Source organism: Bemisia tabaci, chromosome 9 (assembly GCF_918797505.1).
Source record: "Bemisia tabaci chromosome 9, PGI_BMITA_v3".
Lineage (NCBI taxonomy): Eukaryota > Metazoa > Arthropoda > Insecta > Hemiptera > Aleyrodidae > Bemisia > Bemisia tabaci.
The window spans coordinates 29,082,654-29,103,721 of NC_092801.1; the positions used below are offsets into that span (position 1 = coordinate 29,082,654).

Sequence of the window (21,068 nt, forward strand, 5' to 3'; positions counted from 1 at the left end):
GGTGATTCCACGTGATTTTTTTGCAGGTTTGCAAGAGTTTGCAAAATAAATAAAGCATTGTTGAAGATCCATTCCGCCTGTTGGATAGCACACGAAAATGCCATGAAAAACTGAGATATTTTTGGTCGATGTTTTGAAACTTTTGAAATTCAACGTTCACTAATATAGCTGCCCGGAGGGAGTAACTCGTCTTAAATTTTCGGGTTTCCCTGAGACGTTCCTCTACTAGTAAAAAGTCAGGTGTCACGCCGGTTTCAAATTTCTAATTCCAATCCACGAGCTCAAATGACGAGGATAAACTATGTGAGTAATCGTTTTAATAAAAATCCACAGTAAACAAACAATTAATTGTGATATCTTGGATGACCATTTACGAATGGAGCGACCTTTATGAAACTTTAAAAATTGGGTCATGTGTCAATACCAGAGCAAAGATGTGTACATTATGACAAAAAAAAAAAAACCAAAAAGGTCAAATGAAACCGAAATCACAGTGGTTGGTTTGAGGTTTGCAGTTCAAGAAACGTAATTTCGAGAAAAAAAACTTTCTCAAATTATCATCTGCTGCCGTGTCCAGAGTACAAAATTGCCACAACAAAATGCAATTTTGCTCCCTTCGATGACAAAAAAGGAGCTGCATGACTCGTAACTCATTTTTCGGGCTAACAGAGAAATAATTTTCCATCGATATTTCACAAACTTATTTCTTAAACCTAATTGACGAAAATTGCTCTGCAGAAAATATTTCCCTCGTGAGTTTAGGTCGTTTTTCCCGTGAGCAGTCACAGATTTAGACCCCTTAAGCTCATTTGGACTTCTTTTGCAATTCGGAACTATAATTTCTGGCTCATCTGTAAAAAAACTTAATTGCACAGAGAGACTAACGGTGCATACGTTTTTTTCTAAACTGAGCCAGAAATTGTAATTCCAAATTGCAAAATGTAGTCAATTTAAAGACTGGCTCTGAGTAATAAAATTAATAAAGGTTCATAATAAATAAATACTTTATTGTCTAATCACGGAGTTTTCCTAAAATACATACGTCTAATCAGTCATTTTGTACCTCTAACTTTGTACTGTGCCTTTTTGATACTGTTGCCTCAGTAGACACGTCTTTTATATCTGCATCTAATAGTATGTAGTCCGGTTTGTTGCTCCTATACGCCAATGGGTTTTCACACTGTCTCTCTTCAATCTCATTGGCTATCTCGCTTGAATTTGCAGCGGCTAAGGGCTTCCCTTTCCCTCCGTAGATATCTTCGGTGTAGATTCTATCCTTCTTCCGGAATGTTCCATGGAGCTACAAAAAGTAGAATAGAATCAATTTTAATATATAAAATTTCAATATATTTATAGAATATATTAGTTGTATCAACATTGGGTCGTTTCAGAAATAGTCTATCTGTTTAATAGAAGAACCCGGGTCGAATTTAACCAAGGATGGGGTTTGAGGTGATTGGATAACGGTACGCTATTCCGGTCATACTGTATTGCGGTTTTTATTAAAAAAACGTATGTGCACAAATGTAGGACCATTGCGCAGAAAGGAACCAAGCCACATTAGCTATTGCCAAATGTAATTAAATTAAGCAAATACGAAAACGGTTGTGCGGATTTTTTTGCAAATTTCAGAGAATTTTTTGCATAGTTTGAAGCAAATTCCGTAAAATTTACAAAGAGATCCGCACAAGAGTTCTCTTGTAAAAAAATAAATTGGCCAGTTAAATTTGGCAATAGTAGATGTGGCTTGTTCCCTTTTTGCTAAAGGCGGTCCCATCAGCATATGTCGAATAGGGATTCATGTAAACTCTGAAGCTCTGCAGTAAATTTGTGCGCAAGTTATGATTTAAAGTATTGCGTAGAGTACCTATAAAGGGAGATCACGGACATGTCAGTAACTTTTAGGTTAGGTCATGGAGCTTTAAGGGCCGAAAAGGGCATCAGCCACTCTATGAATTCAAATTATCATTAGTGATTCATTAACACAAAGTCACGACTCGTCATTTGTAAAGCACGTAATTGACTTAGTTTTTGCATATTTTTACTCATGTTTGCGGAACATTAATAAACATCCTTAGTCATCTTGGCTTGAAATCTCAAGATTAGAAGTGACTTTTTTGTGTCAAAAGGTTGGCAACCCTTTCGGACCCCGACAGCTCCATATTTCGACAAGTCCGTACTCTCTCTGTATAGGTGCTCTGGACGACAGTATACAGGGTGATCTAGGGATAAACGGCCGGATTGCAGGAGCCGAAATACATCCAAATCCCCTCTTCAAATTAAGATTTTGATTTTTTTTAGATCACCTATAAATTCAGGGCATAAAAGTACAGGATAGTACAAAAATTGTTATGAAATTTGGTTCAAAACCGTTGCCAAAATTAAAGAAAAACGATTTACCCTCCGCAATTTTGGGAGGCCACAGTTCCGACTGAGGGCACTTTTGGAAAAAAAAAAAAAAAAAAAAAAAAACTTTATACAACAAATAAGTCTCCTTTGAAATTTGATCCGTAAAACACGCTCCTGTAGCCCGACCGTTTAACACTGGATTACCCTGTATTCGTGTTCTGGACGACAGTACATAGGTACGGCTTTATGATTTTTTACATGCTTTGCCTGCTAGTTCAGCTATTGTTGCGCTTGAGCTTTAACGGAACATAGTTAAATGTCCAAGAAATCAATACTCACAACATCCCAAAACCAGCAGTTGAATCCAAAGTTGACGTGGAAGTACTGGTGATGGTTGTCATGGAACATACAGTCAGGCTGCCACGGCTGCCACCAGTGAGATTTGAACGCCACACCGGAGTGCTGGACCACACCGTGGTAGTACGTGTACGCAGTGAGGAATAAGAAACATGCTTCAAACAAAACCAACAAATCCTATTTTATTATCAAATATCGGAGAATTAAACGCAGGATAGAAAAAACAGAAAATTACACGTCGATTATTTTATTCTGCGCTACCCTTACACAATTAGTTGTTCACTGCACAAAAAGTCTTTTAGATCTCCGAAATTCAGACCCTTAAAAATTTGACCAGAAAAAATACTCTTTTTTCGATCGGATTTTTGCTTGAATCGAGAGCCAGACCTCTTACCTTAATTCAGGATTTCCTATTGATTGAAGCAAAAATCCGATTGAATAAGTTTGTTTTTTATAGAGTTTTTTTAAGAATCTAGATTCTCTATCCAAGAGACGTTTTTTCAGTGTGCGGATGAACGTAACTCCATCCCAGTGTTGTCAAATTTCATCAAACAATTTTTATTTTTACTCGAAAACGGCTGGACATTTTTTGTTGAGAATTGCACAAATTTTTCCATGAGTTTACATACATTGAGCATACATTTCATAGAATTCTATCAAAAATCATGTTTTTTGTAAGAAATAAAGAATCCTTTAGGCAGATTTTGCAACCATGGAATGGAGGTACGTTCCCTCGTCTGGAAAACGTCAGAGTGAAGCATTACATACTTGAAGTTAAAACGCCCATTCAAAAAAGCCATTCAAGGCACGATGGGAAAACTGGTCATGATAAAATTTCATAAAATAAGTGGAGAATTTTCCAAAGTCGAAAGCTTTCATGTGAAATCAGTTTAATTTTGTGTGAAATATTGTACCGAGTGGCACCATTCTGTGCATGCATGATCTAAGATTTTTTTTCATGAAGGTCTCCCACAATTGGACTATACATTTTGCAATTCGGAACTATAAATTCTGGCCTAGTTTAAAAACAACGTATGTTCCATTAGTTTCCCTATGCACATAAGTGTTTTTTCAGACGAGCCAGAATTTATAGGTCCAAATTGCAAAATGTAGTCCAATTATGAACAGTATTTTTGTTCACTGGGGAGTATTTTCTTCATTAATTTTTCAAAAACTGCATCTATCGCAATGGACTAAACAAACCAGGCAGATTACTAAGGTATCCCAAAAGTAAGTTTTCCTTCTTAAAGCTTAAAAATTACAAGAGATAGAACAGGCTCGTAAATTCAGCCATAAGTACACTCACAATAATGAACAGGAATTGAAAAAGCTGGCACGGCAAGAAACAGTTGAATGTGTATCAGCTCCACAGGATGCATCGCAGTGACCGAGAAGGCCGTAGGCTGTTTGTACCGGTGATGTATTTTGTGGAAGTTTTTGTAGAAGAAAGGCGTATGGTAAAAGCGGTGGAGCCAGTATGTGACGTAGTCCTGTATTGTGAAATAATATGTGATAAATATCTACATCACGAAAATTGAATGAACATGCAGTTGGAGAATATTTCAAAATAACCTATACGTAAATTACGAAAATGAGAAAACGCCACTTTGATGACCAAAGTGAAAAACCACGTATATCCATTGTGGTGTTTCAAAATTTTCGTTCCTACTTTATTTTCCGGAGAAGGAACAAGGCTACTTTGAAGGTTCTCATAAAGATTTAATTATATTTTTATATAATTAAATCACTTTGAATTTGGAATTGATCAGTTCGAAAGAACTGATCGATTCCAAGATGAATAGAGTTGTTCTTTAGACTCACACTTATTGAAACAATAATACAATTATTAAACAATTATAAGAGCTGTGTTAAATATTTAATCTTGTTCAATCAAAAATTTAGCAAGAAACCTCGAATTTTAATTCGGAGGAGAATTTGTGATGATCAAGCTCTTTTTCAAGTGCTTAGGTAAATGGTAAAATTTTCCTTAATTGCCAGCCATTTGTTTTCTAATTTTTTAATTATATCATTGCTTAAATTTTCTCAATAGTTTATATTAATTTGCTCTTGATCAAGACCAACACTCAACAGTTTGGTTGGGTATCGCCTCTTTTTAGTATACTGCCGTGCTAAGGAAAAACGCCATATGAATCTTCAGGCGTTGCCAAACTTTCTTTGATAAAACACGAATTTCCTGGCACTCTTGTAAATATTTTCCTTCCAATTTTCAGATTATTTTGTTCGCAATTTCACCTCAAGTCCTTGAAAAATTCAAGGGAAAACATTCATAACTTTCTTCAAAAATGAACATTTTATTGAAGGAAATTTGGCAACTCTCGAATGTTTATACGGCGTTCTTCCTTAACCCGGCAGTACGGGCAAGCGCGTCAAATGAGATAAACTGGACTACATTTTGCAATTTGGAACTATAAATTCTAGTCCGGTTGAAAAACAACGTATGTGCCATTAGTTTCCCTATGCACATAAGTGTTTTCCTGAAAGAACCAGAATTTATAGTTCCAAATTGCAAAATGCAGTCCAACAATGATTGTTCCTTGGTTTCAATTTTACGGGGAGGTTACCTGGTAGAGAAACGTTACAGCATATTGAAGGATCGTCCACCAAAACGGGTAGTCACCTAGATCATAGTAGATGCTGCATAAAGATCCTCCATTGTAGATGTAGCATGAAATGAGACCAGAGACTATATTGCAGTAGAATAGAGCTTTGCATCCAACTCTCAGCTCATCTATTTCTAAATTCGTTGGAAGGAACTTTTTCGGCTGGCATTTCCATTCTTCGGCTTTCTCTCTCTGCTTTACGTAATAGTGATACTGTTAAGACAGGAAAAAGTCTGTCACAATAAAAAATGTTACATGTTCAAAGACGGTTTTTATTCTCTGTTCATTCCTTTTTGTGCATTACCTACATAAGAACACCGATGACCACTATTACAGAGACCATCAAATAATATAATTTTTTGGATTTATAATTTTCCTGTTCGATTAAAATTAAAGCTACAGATCTATTAAGTAATTACAAATACGCGAGCATGCTGTTTTTACATTTCCGCATCATGACTTACAATATTTATTGTTATAAAGCTAAGCAAGGATGCCCACAACGCACACAAAGAGGAAACTCCTTCATTTGACGAGATAGGCAAAACGGACTCCCGAGTGTTGAAATAGTGGTATCGTATCCTGCCGTTTAAATGAACAGGCTTCCTTGAAGGGGCAGGTACCTATCATGTTCAATATCATTCATTATTCAAGCTTGAGAGAGCTCAATTTATTCACAGTTTGAAATAAAGAAGATTCGGTGATGCTGTAAAATATATAATGATTTAATCCAGTGATATTTAAACTTCATTACGTCATCTTAAAAGGAGTCTTACTTACGGAGATGTAATAAACAAAATTCTCATTATTGTTACCAAATTGAAAATAATTTATTAATTACATTTTGATTTATATTATGTTAATTTAGGCAGGTAAGAGGGTTGAATTTTGGAATTTAGCGGAAAACGTTTATTTTCAACTCAAATACGTGATGGAAAAATTACTAGAGCACCTAGGGTAAAGATTAAGACAATGACTCGGGTAGATAATGTATTTTTTCTTCAAAAATTAAGTTATAGTTTTCGAGAAATTCCAAGATACATCAAAGGATCTAAAGGATCAAATGTACTTACGTGTAGGAAGCCACCGAAGATGAGATAAAACGAAAAAGCAACTGTTTCGCTTAAAATAATGTGAAAAAGAAGATCCTTTAAGCCTATCTTTTCCCAGATTTCGCTTGGGCCTTCGGTCAAATTGTTTAGCTCTGGAAGTGCAATGTGTGTATCAAGTGACGGCAGACTTGGACGCCAAGAAACCTTCAGAAGAGTGAGAAATAAGAGGGCACTGCCTATAAAATAAAACAAATAAAAATTGTAGAATAAATATTCAAACGTAATTGAACACGGCATGTGTATTTTTTGCGATATCTGATATAATTGAAACAAATTTGAAAGTTCTCAAATTTAGCCATAAATTATTATTACTCGAATTTTCCATGAATTCTTTCCATGGGCTCAACCTAGACATAAGGATCTGCATAAACTGTCTTACATTAAGGTGATTCGATGGACACCATATTTTGTGTCAGAACGCCATGCAATATATCGCATCGATTGGTTGCATTTTTTAAGCTACTCCTAATTTTTCTCGAATTTTGACGTCGCAATTTTGTTGCCGGAGACTAAAAAATTCACTTACCAATTTTCACAAACAAATTCAACGTACCTATCAATTAAGGGCGTGGTTTTTTTAGAGGAAAAATATCGCATTCGACACTGATATCGGAACTGCACTCGAATGCGATATTTTTCCTCTAAAAAAAAAAAAAAAAACGACGCCTTTAATACGTTGAATTTGGTTGTCAAAATTGATATGTGAATTCTTTAGCCTCCTGGCAACAGAATTGCGATCGCAAAATGTGAGAAAAATGACGATTAGCTGAAGAAATGGGACCAATCGATACGATATATCGCATGTCGTTCTAACACAAAATATGGCATCCATCGAAATACCTTAATTTTACTCAAAACATTTTTCCCACTCATCGATTGTTTTCGGAATCAGAGGTCTAAACCCTCTTTGTTTTTCCGTCCATCCCATCCGAATGACTTGTTTTTCGCCCTCACAAAAGTTGGAGATCATTCCCCATCGGTAAAGAGTCAATGAGATACAAGAATCCATAAAGGATGCGCAAATCCCAACTTCACCCGAGGATAATATCCGTCGGTAGAAGTTTCGATCTAACTGTATTTGAGGTCGGAAAAGTCCCGTTCATATCCTGCAAAATTAATGCAGCCTCTTTCAAAGTGTGAAAGTCAGACACTGTTTACATGCATTCGGAGTAAACTTCAACAAAACATACAGTGTTGCCGCATCTGGTCAAAGCGTCTCCACCCGAAATTAACCGCGTAGCTGTTCCGAGATAAATTATATTGAAGCATTTTCTCGTCGGATACGTCAACGCTTCGCGTGGACGACAATAATTTCGCTGAAGTATTTACATAGAGCGCGATATTACGGAATAGGTCGCATTACCGATGCGAAAACTGAACAACAGAGCGGCCGAGATTGAATTTTTTGACCTGTCACGTGGAGAGTTCGTCGGAGTCCATGGTCCATGCACAGCCCAGGCTCAGTTGGTGCTTCTAAGAAATAGAATTTGAAATCGCTAAATTGCCACACAATCAGCATTGAAATCGAGAGGGTATTAGTGCGGTCGTTGAATGATCATTTGGTTACTAATTCCGGAAAAATTACTCGCTGAAAATCGAAAGCCATTTCGTAACAGTTTAAGGAAACACCAACAGCATGTCGTTGAATTTGCTTTGCTAACTGTAAGTATTTCGTCATTATGGTCGCTTTATCAGTTAAAACAACTGCGTGCGAAACCGTAGAAATTACTCAAAAGTACAGTCATTGTGAGATTTTTATGCTTACAAAAGTGTAGTCAAATTGGTCCCGGGTCAGTTGACCTAAAGATTTTTGGCCTATACTACGTGACACTTGACCTACGACATTTAACCTACGTTATTTCTTACCTTCGTTGTTTGGCCTACAATACAATTTGACCTACGCGCTTTTTTACCTTACGTACATTTGACCTAATCCTGTTGTTGTGGTATTGACAATGATTTGAATTTTATTTTGCAACAAGAAGCCAAAATTTCTAGCTCATCTATAATATAATCAATTCGCTTAGAATGATAAATGACTATTATGTTACTTCAAAAATGAGACAAAAATTGTTTATCGCAAAGTATGGTCCAACTAAACGCATTTATAATGAAAATAGCCATGGGCCAATGAATTAAATCAAAAGAGCTTATGACTTGTAATATCGATGCCTAAAGAGCAGAACCACGAATTTTCATGGCGAGGCTTCAAAATTTTCGCTCCTTCTTACTTTTTTCCATTCCGCAATTTACTATTAACCATATAACTTGGTGGAGAATAGCCCTACACTACCGTGCTAAAGAAAAACGCCGTATGAACATTCAAGAGTTGTCAAACTTCCTTCACTAAAATGTTTATCTGTGAAGAAATTTATGAATATTTTTCCCTGAGATTTTCAGGAACTTCGGGGAAAATTAAGAACAAAATTATCTGAAAAATTGGAAGACAAATATTCATAATTTCACGGGGGAAGTCGTGTTATATCAAATGAAATTTGGCAACGCCTGAAGGTTCATATGGCTTTTTTCCATGGCACGGCAGTATAAGTCGGAAACCTATAGTGATATGAGGAACCAACTCATTTTTTTGTAAGAACGGCTTCAATCTCCTTCCCTATAGCTCCACGCTCAAAGCAATTATGAATTTTTCTCGCTCAGGACGGCTGTATGCACAGTTTGCAGGCAAAGGAAGGACGTTCAAACAAATCTCCGTGACGGTATCACGGCGCCGCGATGACATGGACGACGGGTGTCATCAGCGAGTCCTCATGAATTTTCCCCGTTTTCATTTTCGTCATCACTTTTGATTCGATCTCGCTTGAAAATTGCACCTCCTCCCACATGCCGGCCCTCCCCGGCTTTGAATTTCGAATCGACACATTTTGCATTTTCATCACCTCTCTACGGATGATGTTGGGCCCTGGTCTGAGGTCACGGGTGAATAATAATGCCACGAGGCAAATTCGTTTTCGTCGACGGCTGAGGACTCATCTGCACCCTCTGTGGCGCTTCAACAGCTGGCCGATTATTGAAATTGATAGACAAAGTGATGGAGAAAGGAGGATTGAGCGATCCTATTGGTAGAGGCGGGTGGTTGCCAGGGCCGGATTAAGGGAGTGGCCACATGGGCCATGGCTCATGGTGGCAAATTTAGGAGGCGGCAAATTTTGCAATTTTTTCAAATTTACGTATAAAAAAGTAGATTCAGAAAATAAATTACAAACGAGAAAAGGCGACAAAATCTCTTATTTCCTGAAAGTATCGTAATTTCTAAGTTCGTCGTCTTTCGGTAATACAAGAGACAGCACCTTTAATTAGTCGAGTTAAAAGAGAGACCGAGCACGCAATTTTGCCTGGACGGAGAAGCGCAGAGAGCAATGATGACGGAAAGGAGAAGCCCTCGGCGAGGCAATCGGCATTAAACGCGTGTTAGTGCCTACAAGACTGCACGAATACTTCACGCATTACGTCGAACACAGCACGGTCAGCAGCGGTCAGCGTGAAACGCAAAGCGCCTACAAGACTGCATGAATACTTTACGCATTGCGTCAAACACACGCGGTCGGCGCGGCGCGCGGCGGCGGAAGTTAAAATGATTAAACCATAAATGTTTGTTCTTTCATAATTTTTCCGTTCATTTCTTTCAAATGGAAGGCCTTGTCCACGCAGAGATAGGTTTACGGAACTTAACTTTCGCGCAAAGTTCCGTGAACTTTCGCTAGTAGTGTTAACAGGGATTTCGCAAAAATGTGTCCTACACAAGTGAACGCGTCTTATCCACTCCTCCCCCCACCGGCACGTTCACTTGATGGTTTTTATTGGTGTTTCAAAACGAGTGAGAAGGGGGCGGCAAAATATAGACGGCCCATGGGCGGCAAGTAGGTAAATCCGGCCCTGGTGGTTGCAGTGGGCAAGGGAGCCAAGCAATGCAATGGACTTACTAACAGTAACCCACGAGAGATACTACACTTGGTCCATCATTTTGTTTGCTTCAACAGCAGGCCGACTATTGAAATTGATAGACAAAGTCATAGAGAAGAGGAGGATTGAGCGATCCTAATGGTAGATGCGGGTATTTGCAATGGGCAAGGGAGCCAAGTAATGGACTTGCGAAAGGCAACCCACGAGAGATCCTATAGCTGGTCCATCATTTTACATCTTCGTCATGAGAACCACCCGATTCGGGACTACTGATTCGCTATTGATTCAACCTGCTGGTTCTACCCACTGGTTCATGTATCCGGTTGTGGCCTCTCATTTTAGTGAAAGCCTGGAATAAAACTGCTGCGTTCCGCAATAATTTTTTATGAGAGATAAATTAAGATGGATAAGGTATTGTATTTATTTATTTTTTTTTAAAAAAAAACATGCCAGCGAAATTTCTGTCTTTTGTAATATTTTATTCCATTTAATCTGCGCTGGAAAAAAATAACACATTGGATCTAGAGTCCAGACTCTTAAAAACATCGACAAGAAAAAGAGTACCCTTGATTCAATCAGAATTTAGCTTAAATCAAGAACCAAGCCTCTTAATTAAAGCGGATTTCGTTTTGATTCAAGCAAAAATCCGATCGAATCAAGAGTATTTTTTCTTGTTAATGTTTTCAAGAGTCTGGACTCTAGATCCAATGTGTTTTTTTTTCCAGTGTGTCATTAAGAATGGCGTAAAGCGCTCGAGACGTTCCAATTTATAAAATTTTCCGGGGAATACCCCCTGAACCTCTTGCGCAGTTGAAAGAGTCCCCCAGCTTCCCCTAAGCCCTAGTTCTATATCTTTCACTAGAAAAAAAAAGAATCTTAAATTTGCCGCCAAGAAGAATTTCTTCTTAAATCAAGAATTTTTCTGGTTAATATAAGCTACTTTCTTGCTTAACCAAAGCATTATTTTTCTTGTATCAAGAAAAAGTCAGCTTGAAGCAAGAAAAAAAAATTCTTGGCGGCAAATTCAAGAATCATCATGCTTGATCCAAGCTACTTTTTTTTCCGTGTTCTGTGCCCCCTCCCCCTCAAAACATTCCTGGTTCCACCCATGACTGCAAACTGGTCCTGTCGATGACTCAAGTTTGAGCCTTTGTGAATTAAAATCTCAATCCCCTGAGACGGACCGAACTAAATGATTTAAATTTATCAACTCGCTCCGAAATCTGAGGCGCTTCGACTTCCTGTTCTTTATGCAGAAACCGCCACTCAACTTCGAAAAAATACTTGACGCTTGGGCGCGTGGGCGCCGGGCTAACTATAAATATTTCACGGATTTCGAGAGTGAGTGGATGCTAAACCGGAGCTCCTTGCGAATCGTTGTAAAAAAATAAAAAAAGGGAAGGAAAAAATCCGGGATGGTTCCTTTGTGCCGAACTCAGCCACTATGTCCGGTGCATATTTCAACGTCGCCGGGCGCGGGGAAAGATGTGCATTATCATTTATGAGCCCCGCTCATTTCGTATGTATCTTCCATTCATCTGAGCTTATATTCAGAGCGGTCAAGAATGGAAGCAATTTTTCCCTCGCGAGTGGCAGGCCGCCGCGCAGTGGAACTGGCTTTCGGATAAAGGTCAAATATTACTTGGACCGCGTTCAGCAGAGAGGAACCAAAACACATCAGCTGTTGCCAAATTTAACAGGGCAATTTAATTTTTTACCGGAGAACGTTTCTGTGGATTCCTTTGAAAATTTTGAGGAATTTGCTTTGCACTATGGAGAAAATCCGCTGAAATTTGCACGAAAATCCGCACAACCGTTTTCATGTAAAAAATTGAATTGCCAAATTAAATTTGGCAATAGCTTAAGTTGCTTGGTTCCTTTCAGTTTAACGCGGTCACAGTAATATTTGGACCGCGTTAAACAGAAAGGAACCAATCCACATCAGCTATTGCCAAATTTAATTTGGCAATTCAATTTTTTAAATGAAAACGGTTGTGCAGATTTTCGTGCAAATTTCAGCGGATTTTCTCCATAGTGCAAAGCAAATTCCTTACAATTTTCAAAGGAATCCACAGAAACGTTCTCTCGTAAAAAATTAAATTGCCCTGTTAAATTTGGCAATAGCTAATGTGGCTTGGTTCCTTTTTGCTGAACACGGTCCACTTTTGAGGGGCTTGGAGGAGAAAGCGCGTAAGTGCAGTTTTTGAAGAAGTTAGGAAATTAATGATTTCTTGTAAAAATATTCTAAATGCATATTCTGTGACAAGATCGAGCCCAAATTCCATTTTTTAAGCATCAAAAAGTAAGTTTGAACTTTCTCTCCGCAATAGAGATCCATGTAATTTCGACTCTTTTCATGTAATTTCAACAGTTTCCAGCGGGCCGATTATTGAAATTGATAGACAAAAGAAACATAAGGAAAATAGAGCGATAGGTATTATTGGTAAAAGTAGGTGGCTGAAACGGATGAAGAAGGTAAATAGTAGACTAATTAACAGCAATCCATTAGAGAGCCCATAGTTAGTCCATCATTTCCCTTCCTAGTCTAGGTACATATAAGAACCACAAGTTTCAACCAATAGTATCGCTTCATCCTTTCTACGTCTTCATTGTCTATTGTCTATCAATTTCAAGAATCAGCCCACAGATTGATTGATAAAATTGATAGACAAAGCAGACAAAGCCTAAATGAAGAAATCCAATTGGTCAAAAAGGGTAGTTGTTTTATAGAGAAGGGGAAAATGATGGACTAACTTCAGGGTCTCTTGGGGTTGCTGTCATTGTTAGTCTATTGTTTACCTTATTTGTCCATTGAGGCTAACAGCTTCTACCAATAGGATCGCTCCATACTTCCTATGTCTCCTTCGTCTATCGCTTTGTCTATCGATTTCAATAATCGGCTCCTAGATCATGTCCGAGCTTTCCCATCGACTTGCCCTACTGTGCGTCGATTGTGATCCGCTTCCTGGTGCGGGCCCTTGAAAACCTGACACATCATGCAGGGGATGGGGGCGGGGGGAGAAGGGGGCTGAAAAATCGCTTAACATTACGGTGAGGGGCGAGGGGAGACGTGTCCTCTCCCAGTCAACGGTGAAAGTAAAATGGAGGCAAGGAAATCTGAATTTCTGTTCGCGGTTCGAATGCGTTGGGTAACTTTTGCGTGACGGTCGAAATAGGAACGGGAACTTGAGGCTGTCCTTTGCAGTTGCAGCCCGAAAGGAGGAGAAGTTAACGGTTGTTCTAAAAAAGAACGCCGTACGAGCCTTCAAACGTTGCCAAACCTCTTTTTATAACTCACGAATATACGGGAAAATTTGTGGGTATTCTTCTTCCTAATTTTTTACGGAATTCTGTTTGTAATTTGATCTGAAGTGCCTGAAAATTTAGATAAAAAATGTTCGTAACTATCGTCAATATTAGGTATTTTTTGGAGTAAATTTGGCAACACTTGAATGTTTATACGGCATTTTTCCTCAACAGGGCGGTACAGGACAGAAGGAGAAGGATAGAAGGACAGGGGCGTTTGAAAAGGCGGAGGAGGCAATTTTCTCCTCTCGTCCTTTTAAATTTTAAATTTGACCCTATTTGGGGGGTGGGGTAATAATTGTTAATTTGATTTATTTTGGAGCATTCGCGAAGTTTTTTTTTTTCTTATTTTTTTCTGTTTAAACAACATTTCCTAGTCCCTCTGAGACTTGGCTGAAATGATACCCCCGAGAAGATAGTGGGATGATAATCTCAAAGGGTCACAAGAAACCCTCTGACATAAAAGAAAAAATTGTCCATAAAAAGGTCACATATCCGAATCTTGAGGGACAGGCGTTGTGCTTCCTAATTTCCTCTCTCAAAAAGCCCCCACTCACACATTAAGAGACTTAAATTGCAAATCGCGTGATGAGTAAATCATAGATTGTTGTAAAGTATTTCAATCTGACTTAATGTATTAATTTGCATTTCAATGTTAAACTCTATTTGTACTGCATCACAACCCCACTTAAAAACTGGTTATTCATAGCTAGAAATTTTGAGCGAATACTCTTGTACATAATTAAGTCAAGTGAACTTTCAAGAAATGATTCCAAATAGTTGTAACCGTATAAACCGTATACATAGTGTAAACCATGAACATGGAGGGAAAATTTTTAGACGATGCGTAAATGTATCGGTCGATAATGAGTAGCATTTAATTTTCCTGATTGCGGCACGGTGTGTTGCAGTGTCTGCATTTGAAGGCGCTTTGAGAACTCTGCTCGCCTTACAAAGCTGCATTTTCAATGAGAGAGGATCTTTCAACTTTGAAACTTGAAAGGGCGGAGATTTTGATAAAATTTCACAAGGAAAATGTTGCCTCAGCTGAAGAAGTCAATTAAAAGGAGCGTACAGTTTTACGCCTTCGAAAAAAGAAATAAACAAATAAGCACATAAATTACAACTTGGTATAATTTTTGGCTGGAGAAACTTGTTAACATAAGTCCAATGGATACTTCCAATTGTTTAAAATTATACTTTCACTCGGGTGCTACGACCTCTGATTACTTTGCAGTCCAACCCCCCGAAGCGCTTCGCGCTTTGGGCGTTATGCGTTACTCATTTGATTTTATATTATGATGAAAGATCTATAAAAGATGAGGGTCGTTTTCTTGGGACTTTTAACAGATGGAATTTGAAATATAATGAATTTTCAGGGGTGTTTATAGATGAGAGTAGTAAACGCGTTCTTATGGGCCAAAAAGTACTTATGGGAATATCTATAACCACTATGACGTCACTATGATTCAATTTGATGATATACTTTATGGTGTCAAATTGACATCACAATAACGACTTATTTTAGCAGTCAAATAGCTTCTCATTGTTATATTACTGATAACACACTAAAATCATATTGATGATATGGAAAATGTTTAGCTGTCTAAAAATTGACGAATTGCGTGTTTAAGTGGAAACTACTAAGTGAGCTGAACACATGGATACCCTTTGTTCATAAATTGAACAATTATAGGAGGAGATAAGAGAAAATGAGCTAGCCTGCTAAAATACATGTGTTTGAATGGAAAATGTAACCAGATGACGTCACTAAGCGGTGTATTTTTTCTTTTTAAATGTATTTTTAAACTATTTCCCATGCCAGAGAAAATTTTTAAAAAATAGTGCGAGATCATATCTTCAAGCCCTTTCAGATTAAGCAATAAAAAGGGTGCGTGCAAAATTTCCATCACTGATTTTTTTTTCACCATAGTGGCATCATTGATATAACGACACACTGAAAAAAAAATTACGAGCTATATAGACATACCGTCCGTTCCGGGCTCAGAGGCCAAAATTTCAGGGTGCTGGAGCCGAAGCTTCAACTATTCCTGGTGCTACACCCGAAACTTTCGACCTTTGAGCCCAGAATGCGGATGGTCTGTCTATACACATAGCCCGTAAGTACAGCTTACACGGCCGGAGTTTCTTTTTCAGTGTGTCATATCGAAAAATTCGTTTTTAGATCCACTCACCATTAGCTGAGATCCCGAAGAACAAAATACAAACGGGCACGAGATAAGAACACAGATTTGGCGCGACGATACTCCACGCGAACTTCGCGGGGACGAACAACCGCGACAGAACTTCCGGGGAACATTCCGGGAACCCCGCTTTGAGCTTATCCACGATCATTTATTTATTTATTTACACTCTCACGCCGGAGGTGGAGGATCAAATCTGAACTGGGTTAGTTGAAAGTGAGAACGATACTATCAACAAACAATCGGCTCTTGAGCCGATCTGTGCGTCGGTGATGGGAGCCGACACTTGAAATATGATTGACGACACGTAAAATGAATAGACTTATCTTCGCACTGGCGACCGATGATTTGAGCACGTGCTTTTTCTATGGGCTGTCACATCCCCCTCCCCCTCCTCAAAATCTCTACCCGTGTGGGAGATTTGAATTTTGTATCGTCGCTTCCCGTCGACTTCGGGCTCCGTGAATAAAAATGCTCTGAGGGCTGATAACTCAAATTGATAGACTGAGCAATAGAAACAGCAGACAAGGGGGGAATGGTGCGATCCTATTGGTTGAAATTAGGGATGTGCTTAACTGCTATTCTCTAATAACAGTTATCAAATTAATTGTTATTTAGTATAACAATTATTTATAACAGTTATTCATAACTGTTATTTTGGGGAAAATTGCTCGAAAATTGTATCTTTGTCCAATTTGATTCGCTCAAAAAATGATACGTCTTGCCAATCAAACTGATAAAAAATTCCCATGAGTTATTATGTCAAGACATTTTGTCATTTATTTTAATTAACAGCAGATTTTTCATTAATTGGCGTGAAGAATTAATCAAAACATTGAATATTTAAGAAAACTGTTATTTTTCAATAACAACATTCGATAACTGTTATTGGGGAATAAAAGTTATCGATAACAGTTATAACTGTTATCGGCACATCCCTAGTTGAAATACTAGGTTGTCATGGACTAAATAGGAAAGTGATGGGCTAGCCACATGGTCTCTCGCAGGTTGCTGTTAGTGCACAGTGGTTTTGAAGCAATAAATGCGACAAAAATGTATCCAAAAACGGTTTGCAGGGGTTGAGTTGAGTCTATGATGCTTGTGGACTAAAAATGGCGAAAAATCAAAATCTTGGCTCATCCTAATTTCGAGATATCGCTATTAGAAAATTTCATAGTTAATGCAAGTTTTCTACGGCGGGAAGTTTATCCTGAACTTCCCGTCAATAATGAAAATAAATTGTGGTGCTGCCCTGGTAAAAATTGGCCGTAGAATGTGTGTTCCAAAATACTATAGACCTATAGACGGCTGTAAGATTTCCAGTAGCTTCTGTAGCCGGCTGTACAATTTCTTTATAGCCGATGGCGATTAAGCAACAGCCAGACGATGAAGTTTATGCTAAACGTTACTAAATACGGATACTAGGACTTACTTAGTTAGTTTTTGGACTGCCGCTCTCTTTTTGTGCCGTATCTTGTATCTTGATTTATTTTGCGGGGAAAGCTCCGTACTATTGAAGGATGCCTGTCATTCTTAATATGTTGGAGCGCCTTCAATTTTTAAGATACTGTGCAATACCTCTGGTGTGAAATAGTTGCTTCAGACGCCGTGGCACGCTGCGGCGCGGCGGGCGGGCAGAGAGCGCAAAACGCGCATTGGCGCCTACAAACCTAACAGGGATACTTCACGCATTGCGCAATGCGTGAAGTATCCCTCCCTGTTAGGTTTGTAGGCGCCAATGCGCCGCCGCGCAATGCGTGAAGTATCCCCGTTGGGTTTGTAGGCGCCAATGCGTCGCCACTCCGCTTTGTGTTAGGATCTAATATTTGATCTCGCGGAGTCAGCGTTTTTCAACTCATGATTTTGAAATGTTTGCACACTCGGTATGGACGATATCGTTTTAATTGATGAAAAAAAAATGTTTTAAAGGAAAATATAATGTGTGTTTTGTAAATATTAAAGTAGTTCCGTATCAAACTTAATGATTTCCGAAGCACACGAATTTCTACACAATTTTTTATAGCCTTTTATAGCCAATGGCGATAAAGTGTAAAGCCCGGCGATAGGAACTATAGCCCGACTGTATACTTTTTTATAGCTTCGTATAGCCCGGCTATATGATTTGATCCGCTTTCTACAGCCAGCTATATGATTTTCAATAGCCTTCTTTAGTCGGCTATAAGAACTTCCATGGTATTTTGAAACGCAGCTCGTATCGCCAATTTTTACCAGGGGGTATAATTCATTTTGCTTTTAAACGTAGTTTATGTTGAAAAGTTTTTCGAGAATCTCCCATAAAAAGACCATAAGATACTACTCCTCTGTTGGTAACAATATTCATCGGAGAGCTAACGTGTTTTTCAACGTGTAGTATACGGTTGTTTTCAATTCGCCCTCAGCTGCGTCCGCAGCGATTGTTGTTAAAAATACGTTGTGCGTGCGATAGTCAAGTATATGTAATGAGCTGACATCAGGACGTACAACATATTCGTAACAACAATTGCTGCAGACGCAGTTGAAGGCGAATTGCTGTCACGGAACTATACGCAACAATTCACGCAAATTATGCTGCCGCCGTGCTAAGAAAAAACGCAGCAGCATGAAAATTCGAGAGCTACCAAATTTCCCTTGATAAAACCCCTGGTAAAAATTGGCAGTAGAATCTGTGTTCCAAAATACCATAGACCTACAGCCGGCTGTAAGATTTCTAATAGAAGCTTCTGTAGCCGACAACACAATTTCTTATAGCCTTTTATAGCCGATGGCGATTGAGCAACAGCCTGTCGATAAAGTGCATGCTAAAAACTAAACGATACTAATTATGGATGCTAGGACTTGGTGAGTTTTTGGACTACCGCTCTCTTCTTAGGCCGTAGTATCTTGATTCATTTTGCGAGGAAAGCTCCGTACTTTTGAAGGATGCCTGCCATTCCTAATTTGTTGGAGCGCCTTCAATTTCGTATGATAATGTGCAATACCTCTGGTCAGGTGTGAAATAGTTGCTTCAAGCGCCGTGCACAGAAAAAAAGAGATGGTGCTGACGATAGAGCCTTCTGTTCACAGGGCTCCTGCAGTTTCTTTGTTACACTTAGTGAATTTTTCTGTTGTGATAACAGAACTTCGGTCGTGGAAACAGAGTACTCTGTCCTCAAAACGGAAGCTTCTGTGACTGTTACAAAAGAAGTGCAGGAGCCCTGTGAACAGAAGTATTTTTTTCAGTGTGGTACGCTGCGGCACGGCGCGGCGCGGCGCGGCGGGCGGGCGGGCAGCCAGCGCGAAACGCGCATTGGCGCCTACAAACCTAACAAGGATACTTCACGCATTGCGCAATGCGTGAAGTATCCCTGTTAGGTTTGTAGGCGCCAGTGCGCCGCCGCTCCTTTTTGTGTTAGGCTCTAAATATTTAATCTCGTGGAGTCAGCATTTTTCAACTCATGACTTTGAAATGTTTGCACACTCTATATGGATTATTCTCATTTTAATTGATGAAAAAAAAAATATGTAGTAAAGGAGAATATACCCATGTAGCATTTGGATTTCAAGATTAAGTAAGGGAAAAGTAAACGTAAAGTAAGCTTGAGGTAAGCTTAAAGTAATGGTGAATTCACATTTACTTCACGATTAAGTAATCCTTAATCAATTTTGAGTAAAACTGTCACTTTTTTTGAGAAGGATTTTAAGTAATCGTTACTTGAGATTTATTAAATCAGTTTTACCAAATGATTACCTAACGATTTACTTTACATTAAGTAACACTGATATAATTCTGAGGTGTCCATTTCTGGACCAAAATTTAAGCTAATATTTATATCGCCACTTTCCGGCCAAAGTATCGCAAGCTCCATGCGAGGTTTAAAAATTTCTGCTGCCATTTAATTTTTTTATAGAGAAATCGTTGAATCTGTTTGAACATTTCACTGATTTTTATCAGCAGCACTAAGAAAATTAAGTGAAATTTTTGGACAGCTTTGTCGAACAATTTCTCTGTAAAAAAATCAAATGGCGGCGGAAATTTGTGAACATCACATGGATCTTGTGATACTTTGGCCGAAAGGTGACGATTTATTCATGCATTGATTATCAATTGAAGCTTACATCACTTCAGAGCCGAAAAGTTCCATAATGTGCGTTTTGTAAATATTAAGGTGATTCCGTACAAACTAAAGGATTTACAAAGCACACGAATGTCTACACAATTTCTTAATAGCCTTTTATGGCCGATGGCGAAAAAGCAACAGCCAGGCGAGAAAGTGTAAAGCCCGGCGATAGGAACTATAGCCCGGCTGTATAATTTTTTATCGCTTCGTGCAGCCCGGCCGTATGATTTTTTCCACTTTCTACAGTCAGCTATATGATTTTCTATCGCCTTCTTTAGTCGGCTATGAGAACTCTTTCTTATGTTATTTTGAAACGCAGCTCCTATCGCCAATTTTTACCAGGGACATGTATTTTAGACACCATTCTTGCATATTTTTCCTTGAAATTTTCAGATATTTCATATTAAATTGCGTAAAAAATTGCCTGAAAATTTTGGGAAATAATATTCACAATTTTCTCAGTAAATTAGATTTTTATCGGAGGAAACTTGGCAATGTTTGAAGGCTTATACGGCGATCTACTTTAACACGGCAGTATGGACGCTGTGATGAAGGAATGCATTCTTCGACTTTAGCGATGGAGGTGGGCATTTTTCGATTTCAGTCGTTTGAGAAAAAAATGTACCTACGACTTTTAGCTATCGATATGCCTTTGTTTTAAACTCCCTCTGCAGTGGTACCAAGAGTTTCTATTTATATTTCGTACTATTTGCAAGCACGAGTTGAATACCTAGGTACTTATGTCACGCAACATTAGGTAATTCAGACAAAGTAAATAGATAAATGACTTCATTTTGAAAACCGAACAGGGAATTAAATACCTAACACTTGAGTTAATGATTCGTGGCGGTAAACTACTGAAACAGTGCTTGAGATTTAATATTGAAGAGAGATTAGTGCAGATTCGGACTTCATTTAACGGCAGACTGATCATAAAAAATGATAGGCAAACAAGAAAAAGTGAAAATTGAGCGATTTTTTTGGTGGAAGCGGGTGGTTTTGACGGACGAATGAGGTAAGTATAGAAGACGAACCAGCAGCAATTAGCGAGGGATCCTATGGTTGGTCCATTATTTCCCCCCTTAACAACCACCCGTTTCG

The 21,068-nt window shown here is 38.5% G+C and overlaps 1 protein-coding gene across 1 annotated transcript; it reads right to left on the minus strand.

The window, feature by feature from the left end:
• Positions 1 to 986: 986 nt before the first annotated feature.
• Positions 987 to 16,194, minus strand: LOC109030394 (uncharacterized). The gene is made up of 6 exons (XM_019041337.2): positions 15,862 to 16,194; positions 6,401 to 6,615; positions 5,289 to 5,540; positions 4,013 to 4,196; positions 2,689 to 2,861; positions 987 to 1,300 (listed from the first exon to the last, which is right to left on the minus strand). The coding sequence occupies exons 1-6, from the start codon at positions 16,019 to 16,021 to the stop codon at positions 1,049 to 1,051; spliced, it is 1,236 nt and encodes a 411-aa protein (XP_018896882.2). The 5' UTR covers positions 16,022 to 16,194; the 3' UTR covers positions 987 to 1,048.
• Between the last annotated feature and the right edge of the window lie 4,874 nt (positions 16,195 to 21,068).

Excerpts from the sequence above, each read along its gene's own strand:
- LOC109030394 (XM_019041337.2), bottom strand. The coding sequence starts at position 16,021 with ATGATCGTGGATAAGCTCAAAGCGGGGTTCCCGGAATGTTCCCCGGAA. Across the intron at positions 6,616-15,861 it reads CTTCGGGATCTCAGCTAATG|GCAGTGCCCTCTTATTTCTC; the intron begins GTGAGTGGATCT and ends TTTATTTTATAG. Across the intron at positions 5,541-6,400 it reads TCTTCGGTGGCTTCCTACAC|TATCACTATTACGTAAAGCA; the intron begins GTAAGTACATTT and ends CTGTCTTAACAG.